The sequence below is a fragment of the Carcharodon carcharias genome, chromosome 17 (assembly GCF_017639515.1).
Source record: "Carcharodon carcharias isolate sCarCar2 chromosome 17, sCarCar2.pri, whole genome shotgun sequence".
In the NCBI taxonomy this organism is placed as follows: domain Eukaryota; kingdom Metazoa; phylum Chordata; class Chondrichthyes; order Lamniformes; family Lamnidae; genus Carcharodon; species Carcharodon carcharias.
This window is the reverse complement of record NC_054483.1, coordinates 15,584,133-15,604,511: the sequence shown is the minus strand read 5'-3', so window position 1 is coordinate 15,604,511 and position 20,379 is coordinate 15,584,133. Positions and strand designations below refer to the sequence as shown.

The 20,379-nt window shown below is 45.8% G+C and overlaps 1 protein-coding gene across 5 annotated transcripts in view; it reads right to left on the bottom strand.

Annotated features, from left to right (window-relative positions):
• Window positions 1–334: 334 nt before the first annotated feature.
• Window positions 335–20,379, bottom strand: part of LOC121289581 (fibroblast growth factor receptor 1-like) — a 199,000-nt gene continuing 178,955 nt past the window's right edge. For all 5 annotated transcript variants that reach the window (XM_041209136.1, XM_041209137.1, XM_041209138.1 and 2 more), the window contains 9 exons: window positions 18,388–18,533; window positions 13,717–13,838; window positions 11,695–11,805; window positions 9,306–9,496; window positions 7,400–7,522; window positions 5,150–5,220; window positions 4,233–4,370; window positions 2,553–2,658; window positions 335–1,483 (listed from right to left, as the gene is read on the bottom strand). In XM_041209136.1, coding sequence (XP_041065070.1) covers window positions 1,307–1,483; window positions 2,553–2,658; window positions 4,233–4,370; window positions 5,150–5,220; window positions 7,400–7,522; window positions 9,306–9,496; window positions 11,695–11,805; window positions 13,717–13,838; window positions 18,388–18,533 — 1,185 coding nt within the window. In that variant the 3' untranslated portion in view covers window positions 335–1,306. The remainder of the gene's footprint in view (window positions 1,484–2,552; window positions 2,659–4,232; window positions 4,371–5,149; window positions 5,221–7,399; window positions 7,523–9,305; window positions 9,497–11,694; window positions 11,806–13,716; window positions 13,839–18,387; window positions 18,534–20,379) is intronic.

The following is a 20,379-nucleotide window of genomic DNA, read 5'->3' as shown; positions in this document are numbered from 1 at the left end:
TGAGGCAGGGCAATTCTGCATCTGATTCTCTCCACACTTGAGACAAGCATCATGGTGCCCACGGAGGTCTGGCAACTGACAGGGGATGTTTTTGTTAAAGGCACTATGTAAATGTGAGTTGCTATTGACTGCCTATCTTCTCAGCTGGCGCTATAAGCAGCATGTGGAATATCCAAGAGCCCCAAGTGGAGAAAACCAATATTTTAAAAACAAGAATTCCACGGCTGCTCTTCAATCCAGTCAGGTCAAGTAACAAACTCTGTGGCCCAATCAATCAATTCAGAGCGTGACATTCAGCCCATCTCTCTGCTGTCCCTTGTACCCATGATATAGATTCAGGTCCAATTTATTTCATTTATTTATGGCAAATTCAAAGTTCATACCAGAACGCCCTCATCACTGAAGCCCTCTTTCGTGTAGAAAGCATGTAGAAAGCCCCAAGCATAGAACAGGACACAATCATGATATCTATAAGTCAATCCCTACAGGTACATATCCTGGTAACCACCTTTTTTCTTTACAAAAAACATTTCATGTAAATATATTTATATTTATACATATTTGGCTATATTTACAATGTAAGCAGAGCTGTCTTCTGCATTCTGTCACTCAGCGTTAAGTTCTCAGTTTTACAAAGCACGGGATTTAATCCATGACCTTGTGTCCATTGGTCCCCTACCAGAAACCCAGCTCTTAGACACAGGGAGGAGCAGTCAGTGACTCTAGTGCAGTGCAGAGTGAAAGAGCACACAGGAGCTGGGTGAAAATGGAAGATCCCTCCAGGTCCTTGCTAAAAGGCATCAGACTCTCCACTCAAAGCGGAGATCTTTCCTCGATTGTCCATTGTACACTTCCTCAAGCCCACTGGTTCGAAAGCATCTGTACACATGAGGCTGTTTCGAACTTGATAACCTCACATGTTCGGGCTACCTGTAGACTGAGAGGACACAGGGTGGAGAAAGGGAGGGGGAAGAAGAGTAGGGTGGGCAAACTGCTTAACAACCAGACTACAACTCTCAAAGTCCAGCTCCTTAAGGCTTTCATACGATGCCAGTCCTCCCTGGTAGGTCCAGAAAGATTTTGATTGATGAGGCCATTGCAAGGAATGACTCGTGGCTTTTAAAAAATAATTGATAAATGTTGGTTAAGAATGATGGGCAGCCTTAGAGGGCAATAACCTCAAAACATACACAGGCCACTACAAGTGGCTGTGCAGAGAAACCAGGTTCGATTCAGTGAATAACATAGTGGCTTCATGAAATGACACCTCAGGAGTTTTACTGGACTGGAACAAGGTGACCGTTTCTCAGTGCTTCCGCTTAAGGCCTCCGTTGATGTGTCCCGGATACTTTGGAAGGCAGGGTTCTTCAGGCAGAGGGTCGTGAGAGAAGACCGAATCTTCACCGGAAGAGCACGTGGAGCTCCTGGTATCCGGGAAGCTGGGTGAATACTGATCCAAGGACACCGACAGGTCCAGGTAGTCCTGCAAACCATCAAGACAAAATAAATCATGAACAAGATCTCCAAATAAACACCCTGACTAGCCAGGAACTAAAAGGCTCCACCAGGGCATATATTTGGAAGTCTGAATTGTAGGCTTTTTGAAGTGGGCTTGGCTAAGTCAACCAAACTCTGAAGGATTTGTAACCACACATCCTCCAGACTGTTACAAGGCCTCTCTATAAATGGCCTTTCTATTTCCTCCATTTCTCAGCTATATAATTCATCTACTTAGATTCCTCTTTGCAACGCTCTGCTTAAGGTGACTGAAAACATGCCTTTCTACATTCTCTCCCACAAGCCAAGTATTATTTTAACAAGGTGGTGAATGGAAATGTTTTTTCGCCATGTCAGCGTCAAAGTACATTTGGGTCATGGACAGGGTAATGTTCCCTTCAGCTCTCCCAGCCTCAGAAAAGCACCCCCCAACTCCTCCGACACTTGGAGCTTTCATTTTGACGGCTGTTGTCCTTCCAGGCCAGAGATTACCATGGCTGACCCCACGCTAATAAACAGCAAATCACAAGTTGTTATGGATTCAATTCACTTCCAATTGAAACTAAAATTCCAGAAGCACTCCGAATTTGTGGAGTAAAGGAGTTTGGGTTAACGTGTCAGGTCAACAACCTTTTAGCAAAACCAGGGTTCCTGCTCTGGATTGCTACTCGATGACCACAAGTGAAGTGTCTGATGTGGGGATGGGGACATCTGCCCTCCTCATGGTACAATTAAGCTCTGACACTGACTGTCTGGCCTCACAAACGAGGAATGGAGCAAAGACCCAATGGCAGAAGCTAGCTGCTATCATTCTTCACTATTCTACCCACCTTCCTTGCCACCCCCTCCCAACCCCACCAAGTTACTAAACGGTCACCAGCAGGAACTTATGGAGAGAACAGATGTGAAAAATCACACCCTCCCCCAAGTTTAGCTGAGCTTGAGCTCTCTTGTAAATCAGCGTAGACAGTGGCAGAATGTAAGGCTGACAAGTCCTCAGACCGTTGGTTTAACACACCCTCATTGCCCTGAACACTCTCAAAACTCATTCTCACCTGATTGGAAGTCATTGCTACAATTCTGTCCAGGTCTTCGACCAGCTGCTTGAACGTTGGACGCTGTGAAGGCATGACATGCCAGCAGTCTCTCATCGTCATGTATCTGGGAATGAAGAGGAAGCCAGTTAAATACAGGTAAATAGCATCACTCTGTGAAGGAAGATCGCACATGCACACAAGTCCACTACACATTCTGGGCAACATTCAAACCTTGCAGAGGAAGTGGGTTTGTTTAAACAGTAACAGCTGGAGTTTCTCTCAAGTCAGGACTGGCAGCGAGGGCCTTAACACAGGAATCATTTAAGAAAAAGCTGGATTCTGTAACAGGTTGGCATTATGGAAGAATTAGGTCAAAGGGGATGCCTCCCAACCTGGCCTTTGACATGAGCAGCACCGGATGAATATTCCCTCAGTTCTAAGGGGTGAAGCACTGAGTAAACCCTGACATTTTTTTTTTCAGCAGTAATAGAAAGGGAAGAGACATCTGCCCAAGCTTTTCACCTTGCACTCATCAGTGCAGAAATGCTAGAATTTCAAAGGGAACAACAATTTATACTGCATGAGAAAAGGGTGCTGATTGGTTGGCAATTGCACTGATTATTGGTGGGGTTGCCATGGGGAATGTGCCAGCAAGCAGTTATTCCCCAAACTTTTTAATTGAAAAAGACGTAATACCTCGACACGAATGTTTTCTGTTTGCTAAGTTCAAGGTCTTGCCGACGAACATATGACGTTTCTAGCACAGATAAATGAGCTACATTGCAAGCCTGACTGATAATCTTAAATTGGTTGTTGGTGTAATTTTTAAGCACACTTGGGATTGTTTAATAAGTGCTGTCCAAGCATGGAACCCAGTCACGGAATCACATCTAATGTTGGACACCATGTTCTGAATTTTGCCAGCATGGGCCGGTTGAGCATGGTCAGTAAAATACCTATTGTGAACAGCCAAAGGGACATGCTGTTTGATACGATCCACCAGGCCTGGTTATTGTTCAGCTCCAACTCTTGCCTTTGCCTGGTCAACACATCAACACACAGCAAAATAAAAGCAAATAAATAGGGAGCAAAACAGAACTCCTTGTCCATAGAGAGTAAATTCCAGATTGGATTCTTCCACTGAAGAATAGCGTGGCTCTCACAGTGCCATTCAAAAAGAGTCATTCACTGCAGAAAGGGGCTCACTGAGGACGTACATGTCACTTAGGACTAATCAGCATATCTGTCTGAGCAGATAAACATTTAAATTGACTACGCGCGCGCATACACACACACACGCGCGTATATAACTCAGAGCCTGTCACACAGTGGGAGGGGCAACTCTGGGGATGAGACACTTCTTCCTCGGTCCTTTGGGCGTTTGTTAAAAGATCCTGTGATAGCGCACGAACAGGGAGAGGGGCATTTCCCTGGTCAACATTCGCCTCATCGACCAACACTAGCACAACAGACGAATTCGTCAGTCATCTCACTTGCTGCACGTCGAGCTACACACGTTTAGGTTCTTCCTCCATGATCACGGTCAAAAGGAGCTTAACCACACCTCACCCTCAAACTCTGCCGAGGGCCTCAATACGGTGGCATGGCTTTGATCAGTCACTTGCCCGAGAGGGATGGTGGGGGAAAGGGTTGCCTTTCATCATCCTCACAAAATTGCTGTGACTGGCCTTTACTCACAGTTCATTGGTGCAGTTTGAAGGCTTGTCCATCCTGTGTCCCTCCTTCAGCAGTTTGAAGAGCTCCTCCACTGGAATTCCAGGGTACGGAGAGCCACCCAGGGTGAAGATCTCCCACAACAGCACACCAAAGGACCAGCTGAGAAGCAAGAAGAGTTTCTGGTAAGCGGAGACACCATTAGCTCACACTGGCATAATATTAGACCAGCTCACATCCTCTCTGGTGTCACACAGACCAAGAAAACAAGGGATTCACCAGAAAAATACATTGAGGATTGGGTGGACCCTGAAGGAGACTACATCAGTTAACAATATAATCTTGTAAATAAAAGTGTAGCTCGTGGTGAGACTGAATAACACATGTATGGAGGACTTTTTTCCCCCTGTGGAATTCGCTACCACAGAAAATAGTTGAAGCCAAAACCTTGTTATAGCTCTTGGGGCGAAAGGGATCAAAGGGTATGGGGGAAAAGCGGGAGCAGGCTATTGAGTTGGATGATCAGCCATGATCATAATGAATGGCCGAATGGCCTACTCCTGTTCCTATTTTCTCTGTTATCCTTCCTGGCACTCTCTCAGCCTGAAGATATCATTGGCAAAAGGGAGGCCAACTGAACGGCACATCTTCCATCACCACAAGTCAGTACCTATGGCAACAGAAATGGAGTCCCTGATCTGATACTCTCCCTCTTCACTGCCCCCCACCCACTGCCCCAACTCCCCACCACCTTCCTCCCCAGCCATTCCCCTGCGAGTTTGTCTTTGATAACGCTCCCACAAAGGGCTGTTAAAAGTGTAGTATAAATGCAAATTACTGCTGTCTACCCGTGTCAAAGCTGTTGCCTCATGCGTCTGTCAATCTCAAGATACAGCCAGGATGTACCTGCTTTGTAGACTGAACATTCAACTCATACTTACACGTCACTCTGATGTGTGTATATTCGATCAAACAAGGCTTCTGGGGCCATCCACTTCACAGGTAACCGGCCCTGTAAAACCAAACAGCAACCAAAATAAGACAATGCATTACAAATGAGTACCTGATGGTGACCTATCTTTGGACATGCAAACACAACAGATTGACAAACACAATGGCCCCCTCCAATACCATGCACTTCAACAGAAGGACAATCATCCATGATGTGTGAGAGAGGAACAAGCCCGTGCTCTACCCATGCCCCCCACCCCAACACCTCCACCTAAGGGTGCTCAGGTTTTGTGTCTATGTATCAGGCAGGGTTACACCATGAAGCCTTGGGAATTCCAGGTTGAGCCTAAAGCTATGTCTGAATTGACTGGGAGGTTTCCACTTTTGTGCATAATTGATGAATCAGGTACAAACTAGTCGAGTTTCTTAGCAAATGAATTTATCCTGGCATTGTGCTCAGTTTTATGGGTGGGGCCAGCTTCTAGCACAATGTTTTTCAACTCAGTTAAATTATGTTAAATGTCTATTGAACCTTGGTCAGATCACATTTGGTTTCCTGAGCTGAGTCCTGGTCTCTATAATGCAAGAAGTATATAGGGATACTAGGGAAGGTGCAAAAGAGACTCACGAAGATGACCCCTGAACTGGGATACACATATCAGGAAAAGCTGAACAGACTGGGGCCCTTTTCTCTCAGAGAGAGACACAGGGGTGACCTGATAGAAGCCTTTAAATCAAGAAAGGATTTGATAGAGTAGATGTAGAGAAGGTGTTTTTCACTTGCATGAAAATCCAGAACTAGGGGACATAATTACAAGATAATCAAGAATCAATCTAATAGGGAATTCAGGAATAAGTTCTTCAACCACAGAGTGTTATAATGTGGAACTCACAACCACAGGAAGTAGTTGAGGGTAATAGCATGGATACATTTAAGGGGATGCCAGATAATGACATGGGGAAAAATGAAATAGGGATATGCTGATGGTAGAGCTTGAAGGAGGGCAGACTTTTTCTAATATGGGGAATTAGAATATGGAAAGCAAGTAGCTATTGAACAGTATCAGTTACAACATTGAAAAGGGTATTAGATCCTCTTGATATGGTGAGCGTACTGGGTACATGAGGCAATGGTCAGGTTGTGGGGTTAGCTCTGGATTGCTGTACCAAGCAACTGGCTGAGGTAAAACGAATGAGTGACCTCCTTTTGTATTGTTAAGGTTTCGGAGAAGGAGCAGGAAAGTAGAATTGTCAAGTGGATCTAGCAATAGTGTAGGCCTGATGGACTGAATAGAGTCCAACTATTCAAATTTCTCTCATACAATCAGAGAGTAAGAAAACACTGAAGGAGGCCATTTGCCCCATCGAGTCTCTTTCAAAGAGCAATCAGTTTGTCCCACTCTCCCCTGCAAATTTTTTCCTCCTTCAACTATTTATTCAATTCAATTTTGAAAAGCTACTAATGAAACAGTTCTTCAATCTAAATTCTTCAATCTCAAGTGGAAGCCATGGTTTTCATCGGCTGCCAACCCATGCACCATCCCTGCTGACCCATAGGAAAGCCTCGCCAGGGTGGAGGGACGAGGCAGTGAGAGGCTGGGGAGACTCCAAATCCAAGCCGCCAGGATTTTCCCCAAAAGCAGCGGGAATGACGGCTGGTTGCTGAATGGAATTAGAATGTCAAAGAGGAACCCGTGATCAGAGGTTGGAGAGGAAAGTTGAATCTTTCCTTATGGGGCCTGAAGGAAGACGCCTCACTCTTGTTCCTTGTGAGTCCCCAGGTGGAAAGTCCAAAGTAGTTTAAAAAAAAAATAAAAGGGTCTCTTCTGGCCCCAATGCCTCAGCCTGTTCAGGTGACCTGATGGGAGAATCACAACAGTCCTCCTGCCCAAGCCGCTGCTTGTCCCTCCCACCTGTTCAGAAGAGCAGGTTAAAATCAGAGCCTAAAGGAAGGATGCAAGGCCTCGGTGAGTGGGCCCCATATGATTTTAACAGCCTATCCACTCAGAGTCCCATGGGCTGTCCAGGGCTAAAACTGCCCTGTAAACGTCTGAGGGAGGTTGGGGTATTTTTTTGTTGTTGTACTAAATAATTATGGCCATCATTTACTTGATGAGGAGGTACAATGATGCAGGAACACCCAGGCAGCTCAGCGTCAGGGGTGCAATGGAGGTGGCCTGAACAACAGAAGATCGGCCTGTACATCACTCACAATCTGACACACCGCGACACACACTCACATTTGTTGTCTTTTTGTAGTAATCTATGTGGTGGATATCTCGTGCAAGTCCGAAGTCAGCAATCTTCATCACATTATCCTCTGTCACCAGGACATTTCTTGCAGCTAAATCCCGGTGAATACACTGTGGAGAGAAAGGCCTGTTAATATCTGGAGACTTCCCAAAACTACCAAACAGTTGCATTTCACCAACTGAGAGGATATGGACACAGATAGCGAAATCTCCACAAGACCATTTAAGAACCTATGAAATGAAGGTAGCTGTCTCATTGCCACTGAGGGAGCACTTCATGTGCCTGCAAACCCCAAGTCATCAGGCTGAAAATAAAGAAAGATCTGGAACTCCTGCATGAGAGAGTCACATCTGAAACAAAGATGCAATGAAGGTGGCTGAACTACAGAGGTACAAGGGTGGCGAGTACACTACTGAACAAAGATGCAATGAAATTCAGCAAGTCTTGCTGCAATTACATAGGAATTTGGTGAGACCACGCTCTGTACCTTTTTGGTCTCCATCCCAAGGAAGGATATGCCTGCCTTTGAAAAGATGCAACACAGGTTTGATAGATTGATTCATAGAATGAGAGGCTTGTCTTATGAGGGGAAATTGAATCAAACAGGCCAATCAGCTCCCCTGTTTGGTAAAATGAAAGGTGATCTCCTTGAAACATAAGGTTCTGAGAACATAAAGTATAGGAGCAGGAATAGGCCATACGGTTCCTCTAGCATGCTCCACTATTCAATAAAACCACAGCCGATCTTCTACCTCAATTCACTTTCGCCTCAATCCCCATATCCCTTCATTCCTTTAGCAGCCAAAAATATATCAAATTCTCACCCTTCAGTATTCTCAATAACTGAGAATCCAGAAACCTCTGGGGTAAAGAGTTCCAAAGATTGAAGAAATTTCTCCTCATCTCAGTCCTAAGTGGCTAACCTCATAACCTAAGACTATGCCCCCATGGTCTAGGTTCTCCAGCCAGGGGAATCAGCCTCTATCCTGTCAAGCCCTCTCAAGATCTTCTGTTTGAAAGAGATCTCCTCTCATTCTTCTAAACACTATTCTTCCCATCCTTGATATTTTTGTTTGGCTGGTCGAAGTGGAGTTTGGGGGCCGGGGGTTGGTGGGGACCAGATTGGATTCACCACTGCTCGTCTCCCCATTGATTAGCCAACAGCTAAATGGCGATGTCTTGGGGACACAGCAGAAGAATGAGTCAACACCAACAGAGGAAGGATTGACGGGGGCAGGTTAGGGGGCAATATTGGCAAAGGTAAGAACCATGAGTTTACTGAGAGGGCAGCTGGTGGCCAAGGGACACCATCTGAGTTAGTCGTTTACATCTCTTCAACACAAAACTGGACATGCATCTTGAAGAGGAACACATGATCAATGAAACTGCCTGGACAACTGGGAGGCAAGAGGACAAGGTTCACTCCCTCTCATCAGGTTGATAGTTTGGAGAATGGGGAGGGGGCAATGGGTCAGGCACAAGCTCTATCATGTCACCACCAAATCCCTATGGTTTTTCAACCAAAAGGGTCGGATAGCCTTAGATACCACACTTACACCAGAGCAACACTGGATTCCAGGGATGCATGTTTATCCCTGGTGTCTACCCCAATCTTGCTGTAGAAAATCCCTTTCCAAGTATAGGTGCTCCCAAAAGCTACTGCCATCAACTGCGGAGCAACTGGTCCAACAGCTGTGGCACCAATGGCACTAACCTGCAATAAAACAAATTCAGGACCTTCTCAAACACCTGAGGTCTGTCAGAAGATGCTTTTGCCCTTACTGACAGGCTGCCCCTATAACTTTGAGGAGCCCATCTTCCTCGGCCCATATTGCACACGATCCTTTGACTGAGAAGCAATGTTTAAACAGGCTCCATTGGTATGCCTCTTACCTTTTTCGATGCAAGATATTCCATGCCTCTGGATACCTGATAACCACAGGATACCAGGTCTTTGAATGACAGCTGTTCCGCAGGTGCGTGGGCAGGGTTGTAACAGTACTCCATGCCAGGTGGTCGGCGAGCACGCAGATATTCCCGCAGGTTACCCTTGGAGGCAAACTCAACAATGACGTAGAGAGGGCCTGCCAAAAAACATTCCAAGTTAATAACCTTCAACCAGAATGGTTGGGGGTGTTGTAGGGGGTTGGCAGGGGAGTAGAAAGACATAAAGGAATAAGGACAGACTTACATTTACAATACACCTTTCACAACTTCAGGACAATTCAAAGTGCTTTACGGACAATGAAGAATTATTTGAAGTCTAGTCCTTGTTGTAATGTAGGAAATGCAGCAGTCAATTTGCACACAGCAAACTCCCACAAAGTGACATGATAATAATCAGATAATCTGTTTTGCTGAAGGATAAATATTGCCCAGGGCACCAGAGAAAACCCACTGCTCCTCTTCAAATAAATGGCATGGGATCTTTTACATCTACTCAGAGGGCAGACGGGACCCTAGTTTCATGTCTCATCGATCACTCACTCAGTAATGAACTGGAGTGTCGACACAGATTTTGTGCTCAAGTCTCTAAGCTTCACTCAGAGTCATCCGGACTCGAAATGTTAACTGTACTTCTCTCCGCAGATGCTGTCAGACCTGCTGAGTTTTTCCAGCTATTTTTGTTTTTGTTTCAGATTTCCTGCATCCGCAGTAGTTTGCTTTTATCTAAACTTCACTGTTTTACTGAAACCCTCATCCATGCATCTGTTACCCCTGCACGCAACTATTCCAATGCTCTCCTGGCCATCTCTCAGCTTGCACCATCTGTCAACTCCAGCATATCAAAACCCTGTTGTCCATATCCAAACTGCATCAAATCCTTTTCCATCCATGACCCATGTGCTCGCTGACCTACATTGGCTCCTGGTCCAGCAATAGCTCCAATTTAAAGCTGTTGTTCTTCTTTTCCAATCCTTCCATGGCCTCAGCCCTTCCTAGCTCTGTAATCTTTTTTAGCCGTACGTCAGATATTTTCACTTCTCCAATTTTGACCTCTTGCATATTCCAATTGCTTCACACTGGCGGCCATACCTTCAGCTGCCGAGGCTCTAAGCTCTGGAAATTACCTCCTCACCTCTCTACTTCTCTCTTTCCTTTCAAGACACCTCTCGCCTGTCCCATTATCACATCATGTGTCTCGGTGTCAAATCAAATTCTCCAAAGCGCCTTTTATTATATTAAAGGCACAATGTAAATATAATTTGCTGTTGCTACTCTATATCTGCCTGTATGCTTCAGAGAGCTTAATGTTAATACTGCATGCGTCACACATGGAGAGTTCCATTCCACAGCACTGAAGCACTTCATTCCGCTAAGCACAACAAAAACTGGGAGCTTACTTGTCTGGAAGGGTTAACTAATCTCAGCTAGGGATAGCAATAAAGGTTGTGGTCTTACTGACTGCAGCATCTTCCAATCAGGAAAAGGGAAGCCAGGTCAGGGTTATGGATTTTGACCACTCTATGGTGCCACTATTGTAAATTTTATTTATCCATGGGACGTGGCCATCACTGGCAAGGCCACCATTTATTTCCCATCCCTAATTGCCCGAGAGAAGGCGATGGTGAATCGCTTTCTTGAACTGCTGCAGTCCATGAGGTGTAGGTACACTCACTGCTGGCGAAGGAGTTCCAATTTTTTGATCCATCAATGATGAAGGAACATTTATCTATTTCCAAGTCTAAGGGGAACTTGCAGAGGGTGGTGTTCCCATGTGTCTGCTACCCTCGTTCTCCTAAGTGGTGGAGGTCACAACTTTGAAAGGTGCAGTCAAAGCAAGCTGGCAAGTTGCTGCAGTGCATCTTGTAGATGTGGCTGCCACTTTGTGTCAGTGGTGGAGGGAGTGAATTTTAAGATGATGGATGAGGTGCAGAGCGGAAGTGCCCTTGTAGGAAGGTTGCAATCAGTGTTGACCTTGGTTGTGGATGTCTCACCATCCGACACCACTCACACAGAGGCATACACACCACTCACAGCCTCTCGGGAAAGAGAGGGCTGTGGAAACATAAACCACAACAAAAGCTTTCAAATTGGAATAAGGGTTTAGCAATATATTACAAAGGATGCTGTTGAGAAATTCATACTATTTAAGAACTGAGAGTGTTAGAGATTGCAGACGTGAAATAGAATGAATGTAGACTGTAGACATTCTGAGACAGAGACAGAAACAGAAACAGCCCTGGTGACAAATCTAATATTGCAAGATAGGTCTTGATGAAGAAAGTGCTACCATTTGATCTGACCCTTTCAGCATTCCTTGCCTTTGTGCAGTACTCACCATCCTGAGTGCAAGCCCCAAGCAAGTTAATGATGTTCTTGTGTTTCCCAATCATCTTCATCATCTCCATCTCTGAGATGAGGTCAGACAGATCCTTCTCTGTGGCATCGGCTGTAAAGAGAGGGAGTGATCGAAGAGTTCACTTTGTCTATCATCTCCATTAGCAACAAGCAAGACAGAGGAAATTGGCCTACAAGCTTCATATTGATCTGGAGTCCACTAAAAAGGCTGGTGCCTACCCAAAGCAGAGTAATCCTGACAGCTGATGCACAACGTACCATTTATAAACCCAGCCGTAAGAAGTACAGTGTGCTGGGATGGAAGAATCACTTGAATTTGGTCTCAAGAAATGTTTAACCTCTTCACTGCTAATTTAGGTTCAGGACTAAGGGCTTTATAATGTGTCTTCTCCTCTCCAGATGGGATACAGGTGTATAGGTCATGGCACAGCAGTTGGCAATGCCAATTCTACATGTGTGCAAAGGTACAAAACAGAAGATCCAAGGTCAAATACACACACACGAAACTGCCATTTTCTGTTCCCAAATCCCCACACAAAGGTTTTGAAAAATGTAGGCAGACATCATTCACCCAGTCCTCCTGCTCTGGTCACCAGCATCAGGTTAGCCAATGAGCAATTTAGCTGAGTCTCCGATCAAGTCAACATTTTGTCACTGCCCCACTTTATCCAAATATGGTAAAAGGAGTCCTTTGTAGAAACTCTTCCCAGGTAGCTCAGCCGGTGAAGGTTCGAGATGGCAAAGTTTAAACCCCTGCTCTGTGCCAACTTACTTGACCTTATCGTGGGTGGTAGCAGCGGTGAGATTATCCTGAGCTACCCTGGGTACAGATGGGGACAGAGCTGCAAGAATTGTCAATGCTGATGACAATCCAGTGTACCTGGTAATTGCTCTCACCTAATTGAGCTTTCTGTACATGTGGTCACAGATAATGACTGTTTTTCAGCTATTCACAAGGGAAGGCAACATAATTAAGTCTGACACAGTCTTCAGACCGACACCTCCAGCCAGGTACACTGGATTGTCATCAGCATTGACAATTCTTTCAGCTCTGTCCCCATCTGAACCCAGGTACCTCAGGATACTCTCACCGCTGCTACCACCCTCAATAAGGTCAAGTAAGTTGGCACAGAGCAGGGGTTTAAACTTTGCCATCTCGAACCTTCACCAGCTGAGCTACCTGGGAAGAGTTTCTAACAAAGGACTCCTTTAACCGTATTTGGATAAAGTGGGGCAGTGACAAAATGTTGACTGGATCGGAGACTCGGCTAAATTGCTCATTGGCTAACCTGATGCTGGTGACCAGAGCAGGAGGACTGGGCGAAAGACGTCTGCCTACATTTTTCAAAACCTTTGTGTGGGGATTTGGGAACAGAAAATGGCAGTTTCGTGTGTGCATTTGACCTTGGATCTTCTGTTTTGTACCTTTGCACACATGTAGAATTGGCATTGCCAACTGCTGTGCCATGACTAAGTGGGAAATGCTGAAAAAAGTGTCAGGAAAGATAACAGAAAGATCAATGTAGTTATTGTCTTTGACTATATCAGCCAGGTTGAATTCTACTGGTAGACAAATCACAACCACTCAAACCAGGAAAGGTGAAGTGAGCTGAGCTCAGCCAAGGCAGTGATAGGGACACAACACTTGGCCTCAATATACCCAAGCTTCAATCAGCCACAGAGCAGTGACCTTTGCTGAAAAGGGTGCAGCTACGCTAATAATTAAGCTTTGCCAAATAACCAGTCTTCACTCACTCTCCAGCCTCAACACACGGTCAATGGTCGAGGCAGCTTTTTAGGGTGTGAGATATGCCAGCATACAACTTGCTCAACTTTGGGAGAGGGGTTTGCGAAAGACAGGAGATTACTGGAGCATCTTACATTTCCCCCAATTTACCTTCTTCACCATCCACCCATTCAAACGCCTCCAACAGTGTGAAACTGTGCAGTAACCGATACCATCTATGAGTTTAGATGTGTCACTAAACAAACAAGCACTCACCTTTTAACATCTTCACAGCCACGGTAACCGGCTTGTTGGGCTTATCCTTGTCAATGCCAATGGTCTCTCCCATCACCACTTGCCCAAAGCACCCCTCACCAAGTGGCTTACCCAGTGTCAGCCTAGGGATCAGGGAGAACACAGGGGATGAAGTGCATGCAACTCAGTTAGTTTCATTTCAGATGGATTATTCTGCACTCCCCCACCAACACCCCCAACTCGTTCGTCCCATCCCTCTGGTACAAATACTATCTGTGGTTTACTCCTCCAACTGCTCCATTACAGTTCCTTATATTGGAACACAAAGAGGCCATTAGGCCCCTGAAGGCTGTTCTGCTGCCATTCAATGAGATCATGGTTGATCTGCAACCCAGCTCCATTCACCTCCCTTTGCCCCATATCCCTTAATACATGTGAAGCACAAAAATCCATCAATCTTAGATTTAAAATCAAGTGCTGTTTGTGGAAGTGTTCCAAACTTGTACTCCTTTGTGTATACAAGTATTTCCTAGCTCCACTCCTCAAAGATCTGCCTCTAACTTTTAGACTCTACTGCCTAGTCCTAGTTTCCCCAACCAGCAGAAATAGTTTCTATCTGTTCTCCTTAACGTCTTGAAACTTCGATCAAATTACCCCTTAACCATCTAAATTTCAGGGAAACCTAGTTTGTGCAATCTCTCCTCATCATTTAACCCTTATGAGTCCATTTTGTTGCTCTCCTTCCAAGGCCAATAATACATGCTTCCTCAGCTGTGCAGCCCAGAACAGCTCTCAGTGCTCCGGGTGCGATTTGACCAGGGCTTTGTAGAGATGTAACCTGGCTTCTCCACTCTTGTATTGTAGCTGTCTAGAATTCTATCTGATGAATGTGTGGAAAGAAACAGGGAAGCATTTGGCCTTCAGCCAGCACACTTTCCTGAAGCAGGATCTCAATGGGGAATATGTGGCTCCCAATCACATTATTCTCACTTCCAGAATAACAAAGCAGCACCAAGAAAGATACAGAAGCGGTCAAGGCCTTGCTCCAATTCAGCGAACCCATGAGAGATCACTGATAGGAAGGATGTCCTTATTCTACACTCAATCGCCCATTAAAGGACCTGGTTCTCTTCTAATCTTCTGTCCGCAAGATTAATCCAAATATTTCTCATTCTTCTTCCTATTATGTATTTCACCTCATCTGACCCTCTCCTCCTACTGGCTAAAGTTATCCAGTTATATCCATCTCCAGAGAGTGTAATACCATCAACGTACAGCACTCAACTCTGACCCGTTTACACTCCATTGAGACTTCTCCATTCTCGAGTGCTTTTGTGTCAGATGGGTGGGGGGTGGGATGGGGGCGGTGGGTCGAGAAAATAACCTTAAACTTTTTAAAGTTATCAACAGTCTGGAGAGAAGGAGGCCAAAAAGGGACTTTGCGGTTATAACAAAACATGACATGGTGTAGAGGGAGTAAATTCAGAGTTTTACTTGAAATTCATGAACCAGAAGTCAGAATTTAGGCGGGTGATATGTAAACAGTGGAAGTGATTTTGGGGAAACATTTTTTCAATGAGGGCTAGGTGTTTGGATAAGCTGCCAAGTGGACCTACAAACACAAGGGGCATTCAGAAGGTAGCTGGATTCTCTCGTTGGAGAAATTCAAGGGATGCACTTCAATGGGCCAAAGATGAACCATCTTTGATTGTTCTGTCTTATTCACTCAATACTTACCAAGTCCCTGACAGCAGCAGTGTCTTCTGCCTTGCCATACTTGTTCTGCACCTAACAATACCCCCCAAATCTGGACCCAACATTTGAATGCCCATCAATTTATCCAAGATTGGATACTCCAAAAACGTGAATTTTTGATGATTTAATTCCCCTCCTGTCAATATTCTGTTGGCCTTCAGTCAAGTATTTCAGTTTTTATTTCTCTGCCCTTTCCTACTCTTGGCTCTGAGCAGATGTTGGAAAATAATAATCGTGAGAAGTGCTTCATGGAGGAGTTTGTCTCACACAAGGCTGTCCCCTTCAACCCAGGGCAGATCCCTACATTAAGCGAAACAGACTCTATGGATCGCACCAAGCCAAGACAGATCTCATCAGACTAAGATAGGCTGTCTCGATCTAAACCTCATCAGTCTAAGACTGATCCCATCAGTATAAATAGATATAATTTGCTAACCATCTTTGAAAGCATTTCTCTAGAAATATTTAACTGCAGCAGCTTCACAGCACTTACATTAAAGCTGGCAAGACATTTGGGTATTCGCACACTAAATATTTTCCTTGCCAACCTTTCCAGAAAGCATGGTTCACATCCCTGACAGTGTGCTTTTAGCTGCCCACAAATCTGTAGCTAGGCCCAGAAGTGAAAACAGAGCAAGATTTCTGGCCTAGTAGAAAATGGATGGAGATGAGAATAATTAGTGTAAGATGGCTTCATCAGGCTCTGGCTAGGCTAGAAACCATTACATTGGCTTAATATTAAACAAATAAATTGCTCGGACTCTGTGGAAACAGACCCCGAAAATCTATCTTTGACAGGCGAATGGTGGAACTGTTGCTTCAGGAATGTCACCAAGTTCCCACTTGGTGTACAGCAGGATGTTGGAAGAGCCCTTGTGGAGCCCTTCAGAGTCAGTGCCATTACAATAAATTCGGAACTATCTTCTTGAAACGTCACGCAACAGCTGAAGGCATAATTCTTGTTCTCACACTCACTGTTAACCCACTACCAGTGGGCCTCAGACTGGAACTATGGACCTCACAGCTTCAGAGCAACTAGTCAACAGAGCATATGCAGCTCTCAATGTAAACCCACAAGCCTGTAGCTGTCGGCCTGTCTGTCAAAGAGGAAGCATGATTCAAAGTTTACGTGACTCATTCCTGGGATGAGGTGGTTATCTTCTGAAAAAGCTTGGACAGGTTGGACCTTTACCCATTGGAGTTCAGAAGAATGAGAGGTGATCTTATTGAAACATATAAGATCTGAGGGAATTTGAGAGGGTAGATACCAGGAGGGCATTCCCACGTGTGGGGCAGGCTAGAACCAGGGGACACAGTCCACCGTTTAAGACAGAGATGAGGAGAACATTTTTCACTCAAAAGGTAAGAGTATGTGGTATTCTCTTCCCCAGAAAGCAGTGGAGGCTGGCTCACTGAATTTATTCAAGGCAGAGCTATAAGGAGCTAGACTTTTGAAAGGCAAGCGAATCAAGGGTTATGGTTGGCAGACAGCAAAGTGGAGTTAACACAACCAGATCAGCCATGCTCTTACTGAATGGTGGAGCAGGCTCAAAGGGATGAATGGCTTACTCCCAAGTCTTACGTTCTTACAATTCCTGCCCCTCAAGTACCTGAGACGCCCTCAGAACACCGAGCTGCCAATCAAATGTATTATTTTAAAAGCTCCAGGGGATATCCGAATTGAACTGACTGAACCTCTGAATATCTTTTTGAATTCACAGCTAACAGCGACAGCAGCCATGAAATCTATCCTGCCATCTGTCTTACGGTCTGGATGCACCTTCGCTGCACTTTCCACAAACAGCTAGCAATGACAAATTTTAACCCTCTGGTGCTGGAACCAGCAAGAAAGAATTCAATACAACAGCCCATCATAGCAAACTGCCTGCCAACGGTTACCCCATCAAATTGCAGATTGTGAGGTTTTCAATGGTGCACCACACTCCAGTCCAGATAAACGCAGGCTGGATCCAATTATAACATAACAACACATCAGCCTACTCTCTGTAAACACGAATCATTGTTGAGGACTGGAGCTCGACTGTTTTTGTTACAAGCAGCCTGGCCTCAGGTGCAGTGCATTGTTGGAGGTTGGATCAAGTTCCCTTGGCTCTGGCGTGACCTCTGAACGTATCCTGGCGCTAGTGTGAACTTGGCATCGCTCGCTCCAGTGACGCTCTCAACTCTCACAGTGTGACTGACAACTTAGCCTGGCAGTGCCCCCTTCCAGTAAGCTGAGGAACAGCCTGGCATGAGTGGCAACCAATCCCGTGTTTAATAAATTCTGCAGCCAGATGACTCAATGCCCAAACGGCCCAATGAGGTGTCTGCATTCTTTTGCAGCCTTGACCAGAGTTATACTTCACCAGGTACAACTCCCAATGAGACCTACCAGGGCCTGCTTGCACACTCCCTCGACCTGATACCAATTCACACCAGCACTCTCCGTTGATGTGAGCTTGTGAACTGTAGGGCTACTGGTAGTGAAAGGCTGCCTCAGGCTCGTTTTAAAGCAGGCTTCCTGGCACGAGACCTTCACCCCCAGCCTTTTGGGCTTAGAAATGGGCCCGAGTCTCATGTAAAAAGGTGGCCTTTGCAGCCTCATGAACCACCCAGTTCACCCCAGGGCACATGCTCAGGGCTTGAGCCGCAGCTGCTCCACAGGTTAATAAACAGGCAGCAGCTCTGATTTATAAATAAGTCTGGTCACGTTTGGAATACATTCTATTTTTCATTCCGTTTCCTGTTTTTGTTCTGACTGAATGAACTTTTAGCTGAGTGTTGATGGAAAGATCGGCAGAGTGCCAGTTCCACCTCCCTCCCAGTGAAAGGAACCCAGAACCACATCGACATCTCAGGCTGCTTTGCGAAAACCAAGATTGAGGCCAGTGGCAGTGAGAGGAGAACACAGACTTGCTGAACACACAGCACACTCACTTGTCCCTGGAGAACTCCCAGCGTGGATCCTCGGGAAGCTCGTACTCGGAGACCCCTGCCAACATCGGGGTGCCGCTGGACGAATGTCGGGCTGTCCGAACCAGCAGGACACCCGAGTGCATGGAGGAGCTGGAATCGACGGACACCTGCGTTGGGATAGACAAAGACACCAGTGGTTAGAGTCTGCAAAAGGGGTCCAGAAACAGCAACCACCAGCATTGCACTGTGCTGAGATCCAGACCCATTCCTGTTCACTCACTCCTGTACCCGCACCCCCCATCCCACCCCCACCCTCCACGTCCACTCCCATCTCTTCCAGCAATGTCAAGTTGAACAAAGGAGCTTTCAGCTATAAGATTTATCGCTTTACAAGCTGCAGGCTTAAACTTGGACTCTTGTGATCCCATCCATTTTTTTTGTGGTTTTATCCAGGTCTCTAAACATTAACCTTGCTGCAAGATTCAAAACAAAGGCTGCTTGGAATAAAATCATTGCTATTTAAGTGGAGGCAAGGCTGGAGTCTGACACAGCCATGGCCCATGGAGACATTCCGAGCTTGGCAGAGTTTGTGAGAATAGAGCCTCCCCTTATCTAGCTTATAGGGTCTGTGTGTGTGTGTGTGTGTGGGGTGACAGGCCTACCACTGAAATTCAGAAATAGACAGGAAACACTTGACTAACCCCGCAGGTCAGTATCTGTAAGGTTATTGTTTCAGTGTCTGGCTAAAGGATACAGCGCACTGTCAGTTTTGATTTCTGTAACCTGTAACCTCTCTTGCTCCCCCCCACCCCCCCGCACCCCACCCCCGCACTCGTATTCTCACAGGGGCACGGAGGGCTGTTCTTCTCCAGCCAGTCACACCGAGCTCCAGTAATGTAGTGATGAGCCCTTTCCTGCTGATTCTGAATGGCTTCACTGATGCTCGTGGGTCCTGAGTTTCCGTTGCAGTCCCCAGCCCCTGTGATTGGGTTTCGCACTGTCTGCTGAAACCAACGCTGCCTCATTTGGAACACTTTGGCAAGGTCAGGGCAGGAAATGCAGCAAGATCGCCCCCTCTGTCTGCTCAGCAAAACCAAAACTTTGCATCTCACCATTTCTTAATAAGGGCGTGAAAGGCAATGGGTGGGGAAGTGGAATTTCACTTCAGGTGATGGTGTGAAGTGGGCTTTATCAGAATGGCAGCCTATTATAAACTCCACCCAACTGCCCTGTCCATCTACCACAAAGGGAAATTGAGTGGGATGTTTAAAAACTGGCTGATCGGATTTCATCCAATGTCCTCTGGAAGGGCACAGACGCCTGCAGAATGTCGGTATTCCGACCATTTTTTGTTTTTTGAAGGGTTAGGGGCTTACCTCCCATTACTGTGTTCCTGGCTAACATCACATTATGAGCTAGTCTCTCCCTCCTCAAAAGGATGGGGGGCATTGTCAGTGTGAAGATGGGACTTGGTCTCTATAAGGGTGGTTACTCTCGCCACCTGTGATGGCTGGATGCACTTGCAACAGGTAGATGGGCAGGGAATTGACAGAATGCTCGATACCAAAAGGCTTTTTCCCCCTACTCAAGGGTCTGGACATGGGGTCACAGTCTCAGGACAAGGCCACTTAGAACTGAGCTGAGGAGAAATCCCTTCATTCAGGGAGCTGTGAACCTTGGGAATTCTCTACCCTACTGAGCTGTGGATTCACAGTCGATAAGAGTATCAGTCATTGCGATATCCAAATCCTAAGAGGATGAAGTGTCAAAGTGAAGTTGAGATAAAAGATCAGCCATGATCTTACTGAACATTGAAGCTGGCTCAGCTTGAAATGGGTGACTGGCAAAGCTTGAAATGGGTGACTGGCAAAGCTTGAAATGAGGGACCTGGGGATTCTGATGCCAAAGGCAGTGGTCCCTCAGCTCAAACTGCCTAACCAATAGGAGGCCGGGGATTGAAGGCAGGCACCTTCCTGATTGGTTTGGCTCCAGACTGAGTGCTGTGTTTACCCA